At 43.3% G+C, this 19,449-nt stretch overlaps 1 protein-coding gene across 1 annotated transcript in view; it reads right to left on the bottom strand.

The window, feature by feature from the left end:
* The window catches only part of uvssa (UV-stimulated scaffold protein A), a 101,828-nt gene that overhangs the window by 36,002 nt on the left and 46,377 nt on the right, over positions 1–19,449 (bottom strand). The window contains exon 10 of the mRNA XM_078553442.1: positions 8,887–9,069. Within this exon, the coding sequence (XP_078409568.1) occupies positions 8,887–9,069 (183 nt within the window). The remainder of the gene's footprint in view (positions 1–8,886; positions 9,070–19,449) is intronic.

Genomic DNA, 19,449 nt, shown 5'->3' on the forward strand with positions numbered 1-19,449 from the left:
GTTACATTTGTCATCCCCTAATCCACAGCAACTGTTCTAGAATCCAGTGAATTCTGGAAGCTCAAATCTCATCCATCCACTATCTCTGCAAATTCCTAGGGTATAAGCTATCAGGTCCAGGGAATTTGTCGGTTCTATTCTCATTAATTTTTCCAGTAGTTTTGTTTTACTACTGTATTAATTACCTTAAGTTCCTTACTCTCATTTGAAATTGCCCACAATTTCAGGCCAGTTCTTTGCGTCTTCTAATGTGAAGGGAGATGCCAAATACTTGTTTAATGCCTTTACCATTTCCTTATTCCCCATATAATTTTTCCTATAATCTATTATTAAGGGCAAGGTAACAGAGCATTTGGAAAACCACAATTTGATTGGGCAGAGTCAACATAGGTTTTATGACGGAATGGTATTTGACAAATCTATTAGAAGTTTTTTGAGGGTACAGTTAACAGGATAGATAAGGGGACACCAGTTGAAGCTGTATATTTCAATTTTTAGGTCACCTACTGTGAGATAGACACCAAATACTTGATTAACAGCCCTGTCATTTCTTTATACCTCACTATAATTTCTGTCTCTGCCTCTAAGAGACCCACATTTACTTTTGCTAATCTCTTCCTCTTTACACACTTGTAAAAGCTCTTACAATCTGTTTTCATATTTCTTGCCAGTTTACTCTCATATTCAATGTTCTCCCTCTTTATCAATTTCTTGGTCATGCTGATTTTTCAATCCTCAGGCTTACTACTCTTTTAGGAACATTGTGGGACTCTTGTTTAATCTAATACAATCCTCAACTTCCCCACGGTTGTACCATTTTTCCATGGAGATTTTATTCCTCAAAGGAATGTATATTTGTTGAGAATTACAAATTATTTCTTTAAACGTTTGCCATTGCATTCCTACCTAATCTAATTTCCTAATCTAATTTCCTAATCTACCTCAGCGAACTCACCCCTCATAGCTCCACAATTAGCTTTGTTTGAATTTAAAACACGGGCTATGGACTTAACCATGGGTACACAGATTTTTTAAAGATGTACTTGGCCGGTATCCAGCAAAAGCAAAAAAGCATAAGATAACAATATAGCTCAATGTGAATTTTCCTCAGGGGAAAGGACAAGTTGGAGTTTTTATAAATTGTATCAGGTTACCTTGTGGGCTCAAGAAGAGCTATCTCGATGTCACAGGAGCATCAGCTATAAGTGTTGCAATAGTTTTAACGGCTAATAACCACAATCAGACACACTTAAGAGGAGATGCTTATAAAACTTCTGTCTCCCAATTTTCCTTCAGGCAAGGAACAGCTCATTTGGCCAGTGGCAGATCCACTACTGCCACAAATCAAATATTTCCCTTGCTTGGCAATGGAAAATGTTACATTCAAAACATCGAGTAAGCAGACTACACAGTGATGCAGCAATTTTCTCTGGCTGCTATCAGTAAGCAACAGCCTGCAGTGTCACACTACTAAATCTCCAGCCTTTCTTCTTAAGAAGTTATTTTAATTTTAACATTTTCCTTTCCACTTAAATGTAATGTTTTGCTGAAGATAACACTCCAGCTATAATTATGGACGTAATTGTTCAAGGCGCCAGGTTTCAACTAGGTAGGTATAAAATGAGAATCTCTCCCACCTTACCTCTTATGCTTTTTTAAAAAAAAGGGGAAACACACAGGCTAATAGCTCTGAGCTTCAGCACTGGTTCCTTGCGATCATTTTGAAAACAAAAATCAAACTTCATCAAACGTTGTCTAAAATTCCATGTAAATGACACTGACCAGTTTACTATGTTCTCAAAGTGTTCTACCTTTGTAAAGCTTTGTATTGCTCAGAAACCAGCCAAGTATTTTTTAAAATTATGATACTCAGAATCAATCTGTGCTACATTTGATAAATGTAGAAATTTGTCAAATGATATATCACATCAAATTTCTTGCCCTGGGCATATCACATTGCTTCTAATTCCATGCTGACTGGTCCTGATGGCTCCCATGCTTTTAGGATGTATATCGATGTAAAACTCGCAAACCTGTCAGTTTTAGACTCACAGGCTTCCAAACTCAATGTCTCAAGCTTTTTTTTTTGTAAGTTTGCAAGACAATTCACTATGCTCCAGTCCTTAGATTTAGCTCTACATCTGTCAGTCGCTTGCCTTTTTCTTCACTCATTTTCTTGAGGATACTAGGGTGTCATCTGTTTTAGGTACTCTGTAGCCATTCACTTGCATGACAAGTGCACATCAAATTTGAAAAATGCATTCTGATGAAAGGTCATCAACCTGAAATGATACCCATTACTCTCTCCACAGTGTTGCCTGACCTGCTGAACATTTCGAGCATTTTCTGTTTTTATTTGGGAATCGTTTATTCTATTTTGTGTGCACCTGATCTGGGAATGCTTTATGTTGAGATCAGGTATACAAAATGGAAAACTGTTCCATTTCTCAGCACTTACATCCTCAACTCAATAAGTAAAAAGTCAAGATGGATGAATCTTTCACCATTCTGTAATGTGCATAATATACAGTTTGAGTGCACTGAAGGCAGCAAAGACCACAGACCTGGCAACATCCCAGTTATAGTAGTGAAGGCTTGTGCTTCAGAAATAGCCACACTCCTAGCCAACAACTACAACATTGGCATTTACCCAACAATGCAGAAAATTGCTCAGGTATGTCCTGTCCATAAAAAGCAAGACAAATCCAATCTAGCTAATTACCACCCGATCAGCCTATTTCTAATCTTCAGCAAAATGATAGAAGAAGTTGTGAACCGTGCAATCAAGCTGCACTTACTCACCAATAACCTGCTCACTGATGCTCAGTTTGAGTTCTGCCCAGACCAATCAGCTCCAATCCTCATTACAATCTTTGATATCTTCCTGCAGTCTATAGCTGTCCTCCTCGCTGTCAACCACGCAGCCAATTTTTGTGTCGTCTGCAAATTTCTTGATCATTCCCCCTACATTTACATCCAAATTATTAATGTGAACCACAAAAAGCAGGGGACCACACCCCACCTCTAGAATTCAGGTCTTGAGTTTATCTTTGTATTTAAAATCCTTCAGCTCCCTGAGGCAGCTCTGAGCTGACTGCTGCTGCAATTGGGCTCCGGCCGCAATTTCACGTGAAACACGTGCTGGGAGCCTCAGTGCTGCGGAGGTGGGGGCGGAAGGAGCACAAGCTCTGAGGTGTGTGCATGACTGGGGGAGTGCGCACTGACAGCTCTCTGAAGGCATAGAGCTGCCTCAGGGAGTTGACAGATTTTAATGAGTTGAGGGTTTCTGCCTCTACCACCCTTTCAGACAATGAGTTCCAGACCTCCATAAACTCAAAGACCTGAATTCTAGAAGTGGGGTGTGGTCCCCTGCTTTTTGTGGTTCATATTAATGCTTTGGATGTAAGTGTAGGGGGAATGCTCAAGAAATTTGCAGACGACACAAAAATTGGCTGTGCAGTCGACAGCGAGGAGGATAGCTATAGACTGCAGGAAGATATCAATGGACTGGTCAGGTGGGCAGAAACATGGCGAATGGAATTCAACCCAGATAGGTGTGAAGTGATGCAGTTGGGGAGGCCAAACAAGGAAAAGGATTACCCAATAAATGGGAGGATACTGAGAGGTATAGAGGAAGTGAGAGACCTTGGAGTGAGTGTCCATAGATCCCTGAAGGTAGCATGACAGGTTGATATGATGGTTAAGGCGGCATATGGAATCCTCTCCTTTATTAGCTGAGGGATAAAATATAATATCAGGGAGGTTATACTGGACTATGTAAAACATTAGTTAGGCCACAACTTGAGTATTGTGTGCAGTTCTGGTCACCTCATTACAGAAAGGATGCAATTGCACTAGAAAGGGTGCAGAGCAAATGTTGCCTGGACTGGAAAATTGCAGCTATGAGGAAACATTGGATAAGCCGGGGTTGTTCTCCTTGGAACAGAGGAGGCTGAGGGGAGATTTGATTGAGATATACAAAATTGTGAGGGGCCTGGATAGAGTGCATGTGACGGGTCTATTTACTTTAGCAGAGAGGCCAATGACTAGGGGGCATAGATTTAAAGTGATTGGTAGGAAGATTACAGGGCAGGTGAGGAATTTGTTTTCCACCCAGAGGGTTATGGAGGTCTGGAACTCATTGTCTGAAAGGGTGGTAGAGGCAGAAACCCTCAGCTCATTTAAAAGGTGTCTGGGTATGCACCTAAAGTTCGGTAACCTGCTGGGGAGTTGGATTAGGCTGGGTGGCTCATTTGTCGGCTGGCACAGACACGATGGGCCAAGCGACCTCATTCTGTGCCATAAACTTTCTAAAATTCTATGGGCAGAATTTTTCCCTTGTCCAGCAGGTGTGATGGGCGGGCTTGGGAGTGGCCGCGAAACTGACCGCCGCCCGAAATCGGGTTCCAACCGTGATTTCACGTGAAACACGCGCTGGGAGCCTCAGCGCTGCCGGGTTAGGAGCAGGAGGAGCACGAGTGCTGAGGTGTGCGCATGAGCAGGGCAGTGGGCGCTGACAGTTCTCTGAAGGCACAGAGCTGCCTCAGGGAGCTGACAGATTTTAAATACAAAAATAAACTTTTAACATATGAGATAAATATGTCCCCATATGTGACTCAGTCACATGAAGAGGGACATGTGAAAAAGGATGTTAAAAATTTTTAAATTTTTTTTTAGTAAGTGCAGGAAACCTCATCCATGTTGAAAATGCAAAGGCCATCTGCCCTATTCGCCTGCCCGCCAACCAAACGGTTGAGCGGGCAGTGAAAAATGCAGCTTAATTAATTACTTAAGGGCCTTAATAGGCCTCTTAATTGGCGGCGGGTGCACTGCCACCTCTCACGCACACCCGCCAACCAAAAGATCACGAGTGCGCGATGGCATCGGGACGCTCACCCGACATCACTGAGCATTATTTCGCTCCCGTTCGGGTCGGGCACGTGCCTGCCCACAGGATGAAAAATTCTGCCCTATGAGTGTGATTGCCCTCGATTTCATTGGGGAAGCTCTCCAGTGACTGGAGTTACATCTGGTACAAATGAAGATGGCTGTGGGAAGCCAATTATCTCAGCCCCAGGTCATCACTGCCAGAGTTCATCAGGGCTGCATCCTGGGCCCATTGCGTTCACACCACACATGTGCCAGGCAATGACCTTTCCAACAAGAGAGTGCTTGACCATCTCTCCTTGGCATTAAATGTCATTACAATGCCATAACACCGAGTCCTCCATCATCAGTATCCTGGGGTTGCCCATTGACCAAAACATTAACAAAGCAACCCACATTAGTTCTGTAGCTACCAGAGCAGGTCAGAGGCTGAATAGTTTATCTCCTGACAACGTGCACCTATATTATATGTCTAATGCCAGCCATTGAGGCTTCCCATTAAACGTGATAGTAAAAGCTAACTCTATCATTTCAACTTTATATCATCCTGCTGAATCCTTATTGAAACCTTTTCAAGATCCCAACACAATTTCTATCATAGCCTACCCAAAGCTACACGCAAAATCCTAACTGTACTTCAATTCTTGTTTTTGTATTCAATTTTCAATGTCCCTTGGTTTAAAACTCAGAGTTCCTATTTTCCCCATTCAATCATGGAGTGTCAGTGACAAGACCAGCCTTTATTACACATCCCTAATTGTCCTTGAGAAGGTGGCAGAGAGACATTTTCTTGAACTGCTGCAGTCTGTGTGATATGGGTACATCCACAGTGTTGTTAGGAAGGGAGTTCCAGGATTTTGACACAGTGACAGGGACGCAATGACAATATAGTTCCAAGTCTTTAGGGGAGGCGATGTTAGTGGTATTGTCGCTGGACTGGTATTCCAGAGACCCAGGGTAATGCTCTAGGGACCCGGATTCGAATCCCGCCACGGCAGATGATGGAATTTGAATTCAATAAAAATCTGGAATTAAAAGTCCAATGATGACCAAGAAACCATTGTCGATTGTTGTAAAAACCCACCTAATTCACTAATGTCCTTTAACAAAGGAAATCTGTCGTCCTTACCTGGTCTGGCCTACATGTGGGACTTTTAAATGCCCTCTGAAATAGCCTAGCATCAGTTGTAATAAACCGCGACAGAGATACAAAAAAGGAATGAACTTGATCCAGGCACCGGAAATGACAGCGGCTCTGTCGACGCTGCAAGTCCTCCTTACTAACACCTGGGGGCTAGTGCCAAAATTGGGAGAGCTGTCTCACAGCAACAGCCTGACATAGTCATCCTCACGGAATCATACATCCCAGACTCCACCATCACCATCCCTGGGTATGCCCTGTCCCACCAGTGACGCACAGTGGTATATAGTCGGGAGGGAGTTGCCCTGGGAGTCCTCAACATTGACTCCGGACCCCATGAAGTCTCTTGGCATCGGGTCGAACATGGGCAAGGAAACCTCCCTCAGCTGATGAATCAATGCTCCTCCATGTCAGGAGCAGCACCAGGTCATACCTAAAAATGAGGTGTCAGCTGGTGAAGCTATAAAACAGGACTACTTGCGTGACAAACAGCATAAGCAGCAAGTGATAGACAGAGCTAAGCGATCCCACAACCAATGGATCAGATCCAAGCTCTGCAGTACTGCTAGACTGGGTCTAGTACTGTCCAAGTACTAGTCCAAGTACTGCCACACCAAGTCGGGAATGGTGGTGGACAATTAAACAACAATTTGGGCTCCACAAATATCCCCTTACTCAATGATGGAGAAGCCCAGCACAGCAGTGCAAAAGATAAAGCATTCGTAACAATCTTTAGCCAGAAGTGCCGAGTGGATGATCCACCTAGGCTTCCTCTGGAAATCCCCAGCATCACAGATGCCAGTCTTTAGCCAATTCGATTCACTCCACGTGATATCAAGAAATGGCTGAAGGCACTGAGTACTGTAAAGACTATGGGCCCTGACAACATTCTGGCAAAGTGCTGAAGACTTGTGCTCCAGAACTTGCCACACCCCTAGCCAAGCTGTTCCAGTAGAGCTACAACACTGGCATCTATCCGGCTATGTGGAAAATTGCCCAGGTATGCCCTATACACAAAAAGCAGGACAAATCCAACCTGGCCAATTACCGCCCCATCAGTTTACTCTCCATCATCAGTAAAGTAATGGAAGGGTGCTATCAAGCAGCACCTGCTTAACCTGCTCACTGACGCCCACTTTAGGTTCCACCAGGGCCACTCAGCTCCTGACTTTGTTACAGCTTTGGTTCAAACATGGACAAAAGAGCTGAACTCCTGACATGAGGCGAGAGTGACTGCCCTTGACATCAAAGCAGCATTTGACCGAGTGTGGCATCAAGGAGCCCTAGCAAAATTGGAATCAATGGGAATCAGGGGGAAAACTCTCCGCTGGTTGGAGTCATACCTAGCAGAAAGAAAGTGTTTGTTGGAGGTCAGTCACCTCAGCTTTAGGGCATCACTGCAGGAGTTCCTCAGGTTAGTGTCACTAGGCCCAACCATCTTCAGCTGTTTCATCAATGGCCTTCATTCCATCACAAGGTCAGAAGTGGGGATGTTTGCTGATGATTGCAAAATGTTCAGCACCATTCGCGACTCCTCAGATATTAAAGCAGTCCATGTCCAAGTGCAGCACGACCAGGACAATATCCAGGCTTGGGTTGACAAGTGGCAAGTAACATTCGCACCACAGAAGTGTCAGGCAATGACCATCTCCAACAAGAGAGAATCCAACCATCGGCCTTTGATGTTCAATGGCATTACCATCACTGAATCCTCCACTATCAACATCCTGGGGGTTACCATTGACCAGAAACTGAACTGGACTAGCCATATAAATACTGTGACTACAAGATCAGGTCAGTGGTTAGGAATAGTGCGATGACTAACTTGCCTCCTGATGCCCCAAAGCCTGCCCACCATCTACAAGGCACAAGTCAGGAGTGTGATGGAATACACCCCACTTGCCAGGATGAGTGCAGCTCCTACAACACTGAAGAAGCTGGACACCATCCAGGACAAGGTAGTCCGCTTGACTGGCACCACATCCACAAACATTCACTCCCTCCACCACCGACAAACAGTAGCAGCAGTGTGTACCATCTACAAGACGCGCTGCAGGAATTCACCAAACCTCCTTAGACAGCACCTTCCAAACACACAACCACTACAATCTAGCAGGACAAGGGCAGCAGATAGATGGAAACACCACCATCTGGAAGTTCCCCTCCAAGTCACTCACCATCCTGACTTGGAAATATATTGCCACTCCTTCACTGTCGATGGATCAAAATCCAATTCCCTTCCTAACGGTACTGTGGGTGTACCTACACCACATGGACTGCAGTGGTTCAAGGAGGCAGCTCACCATCACCTTCTTAAGGGCAACTAGGGATGGGCAGTAAATGCTGGCCCAGCCAGCGAAGTCCACCTTCCGTGAATGAATTAAAAAGTCAGGATAGTGTGTGACTTGAGGGGGGGCAGTTGGGTGGAGTGAAGTGTGGTGTTCCCAGGCGTCTGCTGTCCTTCTTCTTTAGGTTTTAACACTCTCTCTTGTTCAAGATGCTTGTTCAAGGTGTGATCCAACTGCAGCCCTGTACAAATTGAGCATGGCTTCCTATTACATTAATTTATTGTGTTGGCTGTGCAGTTCAGCATTTTGATAACTTTAGTGATTCTACATTGATTGGATATGCTGAACGTCATTCTAGATACTCATCATACTGAATGTTAAAACAGCCATTATCCATATAATTTCTTCATTTCAAAGAAAATTATGATATTTGTGATTCTCAAGTTATAAACAATGCTAGGTTTAGCACGACTGCATGAGATGGAGTCCCCCCTCCACCCGCTTCGTAATAATCCTGTACCCACAATTTATTCAGTGTTGTAACAATAAATAATCAGAAAAACAAATTACTTGAGAATTCTGCCAGTTGTTGACTGCTCTTTTCCCCAGTAGTAAAGGTCAATCCCAAAAGGTATCACAGGAGCTTTTTCTAATTCTGCTTCCCTTTTCCTTTTCTTGTCATGTCCATTGGATAATTCAGGTCTTGCTGATGTAGATGCCTGTATGTCTTCTCTGTCTGAGGTTCCAGGCAGGCTGTTGGAAGAACATATATTAAAAAAAATCAATAGAAGATAATGTGCTGCACAATCACTGTTCTAGTTTCATTAACCTTTGCACTAACATTCACATTAATGCAGACCCACTTTGACTAACACTGTCATTATACACATTACAACTTGCCAGTGAATTTGATGAAGTTTCCAGCAAGCAACTTACTCCAAGGATTATAGATAATTCTGGAGGTCATCCAGGGGAAAATAAAAGTGGACACAGCTTAGAAGAGCGACAACTAAAAAGGTACAATGGCATATTTTACTGGCCACCTTTCTCTCTTCATTACTTTTCTTCTCCAGCATTTTACTTCAATAGCAACTACATTTAAAACACTTGAAAAATTATACAAGTTATTTTTTAGGAATAAGAAATCCAAATGTACATTTGAACATTACATTTTAAGAACTGTGAACTTATAGAAAACTACATTTCTAAATTTAAATAAGCTCGTCATGCCCTCAGGATATCTCAAAGTCTCATCGTAATCGACAACTTACTTTGAAGTGCTGCCACTGTAGGCAAATGTGTACAGCAAACTGTGCACAACAAGATCCCAAAAACAGCAAACAAAACAAATGACCACTTAATCTGTCTTTTTTTTTAAAAAAAGCTTTTTAAACAGAATGCTTGCCAGGAAACCAGGAGAAATCCCTACTCTTTGCATAGTACTATGAGATCTTTACATCCATCTGAACAGGCAGATGGGAACTCAGCTTAGTGTCTTATCCACAAAGACGGCACCTCCAACAATGACACCCTTCCTCAGCGCTGCTGTGCTCAAATTCTGCAATGGGGCATGAACCCAGAACTTGTCATTCTGAGCTGAGAAAGCTACCAGCTGAACTAAGCTGACACTTAGTAAATAGAAAAGGAAATTGAAAATTCTAAACCAAATGAGCTACACAAGTGTTCTTTTGATCCTCTGAAGGCTAATAGTACAAAGTAATTCATAAATTCTCAGGTACAACCAGATACTACAGGTCAACAGGTATGGATAGATGACACATTTTCATATTTGTTTGTGTACTCTGTTTGATTTTAAAACTGTTAAACCAGTAATTTTCTTTATAGTTATATATCCAGTCTGGTTTAAATCAGGCATCATTGAAATTACAGTGTAGAAATTACACTGTGTCAGTGCTAGGTCTTCAGCTGGAAGAGGCTACTCTCTTTTATTTCCCTCCTTTCTCTGTGCACATTTTTATTCTTCCTTTTCATACACTTACCCAATTCCCTTTTAAATTAGGTTAGAATTTCTGGCTGAAAAGACACTGGTTGAAAAATATTCCATGTTCCAATAATCCTCAGTCAAAAGAGTTCTGATTTCCCCTTTCATTTTTCTAGTGATGCTCCTAAATATATGCTCTCCTATGGCTTAGAACTCCTTACGAGCAATAGCTGTTGGAAGTGTAGTGGAGACCCCATTCATACACGTAAACGGGGTTTCCAACACACTTCTGGCAGCAAACAGGGGTAACTCCGAGTGAATTCCAAAGCTTCGCTATTTACCCTCTCAAACCCCTTCCTAATCTTGAACAAAATATACATTAGATGCTATTGTAACCTTCTCTATTCCATTGGGGAAAAAGCTCCAATTTTCTAAAATATTTTCTTCATAACTACAGCCTCTAATTCTGGTGCCATTTCAATTAATCTGGCTTTTCCAATGATCTTCCTAAAACTGGTACTTCCTTCCGCTAACTGGTACTTAGGAGTCCACACAGTATGCCAGCTGCAGCCTAACAAAAATGTTAAAGAAATTTAACATTGTTTTCTTTTTTTTAATATTCATTGCTCTTATTTATAAATCCCAGAATACATTTTGCTGTATGCTTAAATTGTCCTAGAAATGCTCATGTGCTGTACAATTGATCGATTATGTCCAGCAGATAGGTTGCCAACAGAACAGATTTTATAGCAAATCTTTATTTTCCCTTCAATGAAGGCTCTGGCTCTAACTGGAATACAATTCCATGGTGCAGCAGTTTTCTATGGTTGCCATTCTTCATTTGTGCGCCTGACCAAGGAGAGTTAGTAGGCTATTCAACCACAGGGGCAATCACACCCAAGCTTAATCATGTGTTCACTTTATGTCCAAACACATATTTTTCAGCAAGGGTCACTGAAAAGCAATTGAAATTGTGAACCCATGCTGCTTTTCTCTTCTTCTCTTTGACAAACGGGACAAGACAAATTGTAATAGCCCTTGCGCCATCACAGCTGAGGTCAGCTAGCTGAGAACAAACTCAAAAATGTCCCGTTTCTCTATTCTTCAATACCAAATGTTACAACCAGTGGTAGCTCAGCAAACAACCTTTCTCCAGAATTTTATTGGTATGGTTTTATTGTCTGTGGAATGTTGTGTTTAGGTCATTGATAGTACTTTTTCGGCAATTTGGACTATGGAATTTCTACTTGGCCAGGTTGTTCTCACTTAATTTTTGAAGAGAACAATACATTTGGAAGGATTATGAAAGTGTTTTTTTCCAGTGCAGGCAAAATCAAAATCAGTGTCAAGATTTGGAACCACTTGAAGAAAACCCCTTAGGTCAATGAGTGTTGAAAGTGGTCATCAGAATCAATGCTGACATACAGCAACATCAAGGATTCTTTAACACTTTGAAGATTCAAAAGTCACGGCAGAGTTATATTATCATCGCCGTCATGCAATTTTACTTCACTGCAGGGGGATCTCATGCTGTTTGCTGCCTGCCATGCAATTTTACTTCAGTGCCAGTGAGTATTACATTGTTTGCTGCCTACCAGCAGAAAGGTGGGAGGAGCCAACTGGCTAGAGAGGCCCAGGTGATTTTTAAAACTTCACCTCTCCTTGAACTATTTGTGAACTGGGAGGAGCAGGAGTGCTCCACCACCTCCTCTCCTTTACCAACAAGAAGTTCTTCTGTTTCCCCAGCCACTGTATCTACCCACTGACTTCAGTCTTTGGGGAACCTTTAGTACTGATATTCCTTCAATCAGACAACAATAAGAAGAATCCCCAGCCGGCCTTCGATCTTATCGTTAATAATGAATTCCCAGCCATCCCAATTCTTAGTCTGAGGTTACGACAATCCCCAGTACACTGGCTGCCAAAGGCCATTTCCATGGGACCCCAGCTGAGGCCTCCTGCAGTCAAATACCAACTCCTGCCTGCCTGCCTGCCAGTAATGAATCTGGCTGGGAAGTTTCATGTAAATAAGGCCAGTCTGTAAAGATCAGTGGAGCTCTATGTTCCCAATATGGCCTGGTGCACCAGCTGGTTTGGGTACACTGTCTTCCTCCCCACCACCTACTCCCAAAATAAAAATCGAGGCTATGCTATCAATCTAAATAACTAGATATTAAACTTGGCAGGACTGAGCAAATATTATATACAATACAACTGAAACTGGAAGATACTGTCTGCCCTCTTGTGTACATTTCCATTTATTACAAGAAAGAATGCACCACTGATAATTTAAAGTCACTATGCTGAGACCAGCAGCGCTCATGTTTCTCTGCAGCCATTATGATGTATCATCTAGCTGCAGTCATTATGACCATACTCGCTATCAGTGTCATTGCCAACTAACTAATGAAGCTATACGGCTTGATTAGATTCCCTCAAAGATAGCCGATCATACAAACCTAACTTCAATCATTTGTCTAAGAAAAGATTATTTGACACTCTCCACTAATCTGGTGAAACTATGAAGAAACTGTCTAGTTGTTCTCCCTCATCCATCTGGTATGAGGTCAAGTCTTACTAGCAAGGCCATCATGAGTAGTCAGTCTCAGACATTCCCAGATAGATTGCTCAACTGGTTGGGGTACATTTCCTTCATCTGTTCCTGCCAAGTGACCTGAAACCCTTCAACTAATTCATAAAGGCCAAATTGTTTCTACTGGATCGATTCAAAGAACTCAGTCACTGAAACCACAGTACAATTACTTGATCAAGATCTATTTCAGCAGTGCGTTCTTCAGTGTGCCACTACATCATGAATTTCAAAAGCTTCTCAGCTTCATTAACAAAGATTCAATTTGCATTGTCTTTGTCTTGTTCAACAGAAAGTACCTCCCTTAATATGCTGCAATCAGTAGCCTCACTGCTGAAGAAGCTGGGCCTCTAAGACCTCGTATGCACAGGTAACATTCTTCTGTTAACTACCAATCTTCTTCAATTCTACTCCTAGGTAATTTCTAGTCAACGAGAAGTGCATATTTTATCCTTTTCAGTTATTGGATTTACTTAGACACAAATTGTACCTCAAATTATTCTGGACAGTTATCCTGACAGTTTTTCTCACCTACTACAACGTATACGTTGTTCACAATGAGACACTTCTTTGATCGGCCATGGTTGCACTGGTTCCAATTATATAATTGCTTTAAACAAAAATGCAAAAAGCAGATGTTAGAAATCAAAAGCAGATCATGCTGGAAAAAGCCAGCGGGTCAGTCAGCACTATTCGGAAACTTTAACTTATGGCCGGAATTTTCCGGCTCTGATTGGTGTTGGGTGTCATGGCAGGTGGGGGGTAGGGGGAACAATATGGCGAGATGGCCAAAAATCTTGTTTTACGCCCTCATGAAACCAGTTTGCGATCATCCGCTCCACCCATCAATGCTGGACCATGTTACCCGCCGCCTTACGTCAGGAATGTAATTTTAATACATTTGCATCTAATTATAGGTCCTGCTCACCGGAATAATCCCCCCCCATGTCAAATTTACTGTCCATGTTGGCAGGACTTCAGAACAGTGTGCTTCACGACTGCCTTTAAAAGGCACGCATCTGGCGACCTGAACTTTGAGGGGAACTTGGAGGTGAGTGCACACAACTTTGTACAGCGCTCGCGAGCATCGCCTGCAGGGCATCAAGGAAGAGGCGCCGCACTTACGCAGGGGGCACAGGAAAGTTGCTTTTTCTCAGCTGGCTTTCAGTGCAGTGCAGGGGCAAGGGCTCCATTGCAGGTCTGACCAGGGGTGGGGGAAGGTGGGGGGTGGGCAGCAAGGCAGCACAGACAGACTGAAGGAAATACTCAAGTACATGCCAGAGGTGTGACAAGGGGGGGGGGGAAGCGGTCACACACTTGGAAAAGCTTGTCAAAAGTGAGCATTCTTCCACAGCTGAGACCGTTCAGCTGCAGCTCCATTTTTATTTATGAATATGGGCGTCGTTGGCTAGACCAGCATTTATTGCCCATCCCTAATTGCCCTTGAGAAGGTGGTGGTGAGCTGCCTTCTTGAACCACTGCAGCCCATGTGGTGTAGGTACACCCACAGTGCTGTCAGGAAGGGAGTTCCAGGATTTTAACCTTAGGGTTGGGTCTCTGAAGCTTTGCTGCCCACTCATGCAATGGAAAAGCATGAAAGTGCCACCAAATGCTCCAGAGCTTTTCACCCCTCAGGTGCAGACTGAAAATGTGTGTTTTGGGGGGCAGCAGAGCAATTGGCCGACTGAACAAGTTGTACAACCCCCTTGTAAAAGATGGCCAAGGAGCAGTCACTGGTGGAGGTGCTCAGAGCCTCTTGCAATGTCTTCATTAAGGTTTGGACCAGTATCCATGATGGTTCAAGCTAACAGTGCAGCCTTGCAGTGCAGGTTAAGAGAATGCCTGAGCCTGAGCTGAGGGCACAGCAGGCAGTCCAGTGGCCGAAGCTGCCGCCACCTGGTCAAGGAGGTGGGTTTCAAACAGCCAATGAGCGCACTACACACTGGCCATCCAAGTGGTGGCCAGCACTCGCCTGCATGCTTGAAGGGGCCTTCAGACTTAACCAGGAGAGGTTCTTAGTGCACCCATCCGTCTCTCTCTTTGATCCTGCAGGAGGAGAACATCAGGATCATGGAGCCTGGTGATTTAGCGGTGTACCTCATGGCTTACAGAGACCAGAGAAGGAGGAGGAGAGCAGTGGAGGCGCCTGGCTCGGCAAAGGGAGGAACACCACCCTCATGATGAAGGGCCGGCAGGGCCTGCTGCTGCACACGCAGCTGAAGATCCATAGCGCAAGAGTAGGCCATTCAGCCCCTGGAGCCTGCTCCACCATTTAATAAGATCATGGCTGATCTGATAGAACCTCAAATCTGCATCCTGCCTACCCCTGATAACCTATCACTCCATTGCTTACCAAGAATCTATCCACCCCTGCCTTAAAAATATTCAGAGATTCTGCTTCCACTGCCTTTTCAGGAAGGGAGTTCCAAAGATTCACGAACCTGAGAGAAAAAATTTCTCCTCATCTCTGTTTTAAATGGGCGACCCCTTATTTTTAAACAAGTGACCCCTAGTTCTAGATTCTCCCACCAAAGGAAACATCCTTTCCACATCCACCCTGTCAAGACCCCTCAGGATCTTATATGTTTCAATCAAATGGCCTCTTACTCTTCTAAACTCCAGTGGATACAAGCCTAGTCTGTCCAACCTTCCCTCATAAGACAACCCACCCATTCCAGGTATTAGTCCGGTAAACCTCTGAATTGCTTCCAATGCATTTACATCCTTCCTTAAATAAAGTGACCAACATTGTACACAGTACTCCAAATGTGGTTTCACTAGTGCCCTGCACAACTGAAACATAACCTCCCTACTTTTCAATTCAATTCCCCTTGCGATAAATGTTAACATTCTATTGGCTTTCCTAATTACTTGCTGTACTTGCATACTAGCCTTTTGTGATTCATGAACTAAGACACCCAGATCCCTTTGCATCTCAGAGCTCTGCAATCTCCCACCATTTAGATAATATGCCTCTTTTATTCTTCCTGCCAAAATGGACAATTTCACATTTTCCCACATTATACTCCAGTTGCCAGATCTTTGTCCACTCACTTAACCTATCTATATCTTTTGCAGCCTCCTTATGTCCTCTTCACAACTTACTTTCCTACATATCTTTGTGTTATCAGCAAATTTGGCAACCATCCCATCCATCCCTTCATCCAAGTCATTTATATAAATTGTAAAAAGTTGAGTCCCAGCACTGATTCCCGTGACACACCACTCGTTACATCTTGCCAACCTGAAAAAGACCCATTTATGCCTACTCTCTGCTTCCTGTTAGCCAGCTAATCTTATATCCATGCCAATATATTACCACCCATGCCATGAGCTTTTATTATCCGCAATAACCTTTGATGTAACACTTTATCAAATGCCTTCCGGAAATCTAAGTACAGTACATCCACTGGTTCCCCTTCATCCACAGCACATGTTACTTCCTCAAAGAACTCCAATAAATCAGTTAAACACGTTTTCCCTTTCACAAAACCATGCTGACTCTGCCTGATTACCTTGAACTTATCCAACTGCCCTGCTATAGCTTTTTTAATAATAGCTTCTAACATTTTCCCTATGACAAATGTTACGCTAACTGGCCTGTAGTTTCCCGCTTTCTGTCTCCCTCCCTTTTTGAATAATGGAGTTACATTTGCTATCTTCCAATCTAATGGGACCTTCCCTGAATCTAGGGAGTTTGGGAAAATTAAAACCAATGCATCAACTATCTCACTAGACACTTCTTTTAAGACCCTAGGATGAAGCCCATCAGGATCCAGACACTTGTCAGCCTGCAGCATTTACTCAGTGCTACTTCTCTGATGATTGTAATTTTCCTGAGTTCCTCCCTACCTTTCATTTCCTGATTTACAGCTCCCCCGGAGATGTTACTTGTATCCTCTACAGCAAAGACTGATTCAAAATACCTGTTCAATTCATCTGCCATTTCCTTGTTTTCCATTATCAATTCTCCAGGCCCACTTTCTATGGGACCAACACTCACTTTGTTAACTTGTTTTTTTTTAAATTATTTATAGAAGCCCTTAATATCTGTTTTTATATTCCTGGCTAGTTTTCTCTCGTACTCTAATTTTTCCCTCCATATTAATCTTTCAATCATCCTTTGCTGTTACTTATATTCTGTCCAATCTTCTGGCCTTTCACCTATCTTTGCACAATTATATGCTTTTTCTTTCAGTCTGATACTATCTTTAACCACTCTAATGAACCACAGATGGTGTGTTCGTCCCTTGGACTTTTTCTTACTCGTCGGGATGCATCTATTCTGTGTACTCTGAAATATCCCCTTAAATGTTTGCCACTGCAACACTATTGCCTATCCCTTAACCTAATTTGTCAATTCACTTTTGGCAGCTCTGCTTTCATGCCCTCATAATTGCCCTTATTTAAATTTAAAAACAGTTTCAGACCCACTCCTCTCTCCCTCAAACTGAATGTAAAATTCAACCATATTATGATTGCTGCAATTTAGACGCGCCATCACTATGAGATCATTAATTAATCCCATCTCGTTGCACAATACCAGGTCTAGTATAGCTGCTCTCAGTTTGGCTCCAGAACATACTGTTCTAAGAAACTATCCTGGAAACATTCTATGAACTCCTCATATAGGCTACCTTTGCCCATCTGACTTTTCCAGTCAACATGTAGATTAAAATCTCCCAGGATTATCCACCCAAACCATTTCCACATTCTGGTTCCCTGCTCATCCCACTCTATTGTGCTAACACTATCATTAACTAACAGAGCAACCACTCCACCTTTTCCTCACTTCCTGTCCTTCCTAAATGTCCTACACTCTTTAATATTCAGGTCCCAATCCATGTCCTCCTGCATCCATGTTTCTGAATGGCTATCAAATTGTAGTTATTTATTTCTATGTGTGCTCTCAGTTCACACATTCAGATACTGAGCCTTTAGTTTGATCCTTTTATTCTTTTTATAACCTCTAATCTGTTCTGTTAATTTACTGTTAGATTTGTACTCTCTATCCCTTCTTGTCACGGTCTGTTTTTCATTTTCTGTAATAATACCTTTCTCTTTTGCCTGGTCTCTATTCTTTGATTTACCACATCTTCCTAAATTTGTACCCTTGCACACACTACTTAGTTTAAAACCCTCGCTACTTCCCTAGTTATGCGGCTCACAAGAACACCGGTCCCAGCATGGTTCAGGTATAGGCCATCCCAACGGTACAAATTCCACTTCCCCAGTATTGGTGCCAGTGCCCCACAAACTGGAACCCATTTCCCCCACACTAGTCTTTGATTCACACATTCATCTCCCTGATCTGATTTCTCCTATGCCAATTTGTACATGGCTCAGGTAATAACTCAGAGATTATGACCTTTGAGGTTCTACTTCTTAATTTGGTGCCAAGATCCTCATACGGACTTTGCAGGACCTCCTTCTTTGTCCTGCCTACGTCATTGGTACCAACATGGACCACAACGACTGGGGCATCCCCTCCCACTGCAAGTTCCTCTGCAGCCCCGAGCAGATGCCCCAAACCCTGGCACCAGGCAGGCAACACAGCCCTCTGAACTCACGCTCTTTGCTGCATAGAATGGTGTCAATCCCTGCCACTTGTAACTTGTAACTTCCTCTGCTTGAATGGCATCCTGTACCACAGTGCCATGGCCAGTTAGCTCATCCACCCCGCAGCCCCCAATCTCATCCAAACAAGCTGAAAAAATCTCAAACCTGTTGGACTATTGCAAGGGCTGAGGCTCCTGCACTCCCGCCCTCTGCATCCCTTTACCTGCCTCACTTGTAGTCACATCCTCCTGCCCATGTCCACTGACCAAATCAGAAGAGTCTATCCTAAGGGGTGTGACCGCCTTCTGGAATTAAGTGTCTAGGTAACTTTCCCCCTTCCTGATATGCCGCAGTGTCTGCAGCTCCACCTCCAGCTCAATAACTCAGAGCCGAAGTTCCTGCAGCCGCAAACACTTACTGCAGATGTGTTTGTCCTGGATCACATCAGTGTCCAGAAACTCCCACATCCTGCAATTGCAGCACATCACCTGTCCTGCCATCTCCAATGTGTTAAATTAATTAATAATTGCTAATTAATAAAGCCTACACTTCCCAATGGGTTTTGGCACTGTCAGTGAACTTTACAATACTGAGTAAACAGTACAGTGCTTACAATACTGATAAAACTAATAATGCCAGTTACTGGTTTACCTGCTCCCTCTGTTGCAACAAAGTGGAAATCAAATACTGGAGGCTGAAAAAGGATAAAAGCCCCTCCTCCCCACCCTTCACCGAACTCCCCACTCAGCACACTTTGACCGAGAACCAGTGTTGTCGAAGGCTGCGCATGCCTAGGGAACTGGTTGATCACATCTGCCACCTGCTGCAGGATTTGGTGCCACGGGTGCATGAAGGTCATCCACTGCCAGTGGCCATGAAAGTGACTGTGGCACTCAATTTTTAATGCCAGTGGTTCTTTCCAGAGCTCCACATGTGACCTGTGTAGGATCTCACAAGCCTCCTCACACAAAGTGTATCCAGGAGGTCATAGACACCACCTTCGCGAAGGCACAGAACTTTGTGCATTTCGCTTGCGATCAGG

The sequence above is a fragment of the Cetorhinus maximus genome, chromosome 1, assembly GCF_964194155.1.
Source record: "Cetorhinus maximus chromosome 1, sCetMax3.hap1.1, whole genome shotgun sequence".
NCBI lineage: Eukaryota > Metazoa > Chordata > Chondrichthyes > Lamniformes > Cetorhinidae > Cetorhinus > Cetorhinus maximus.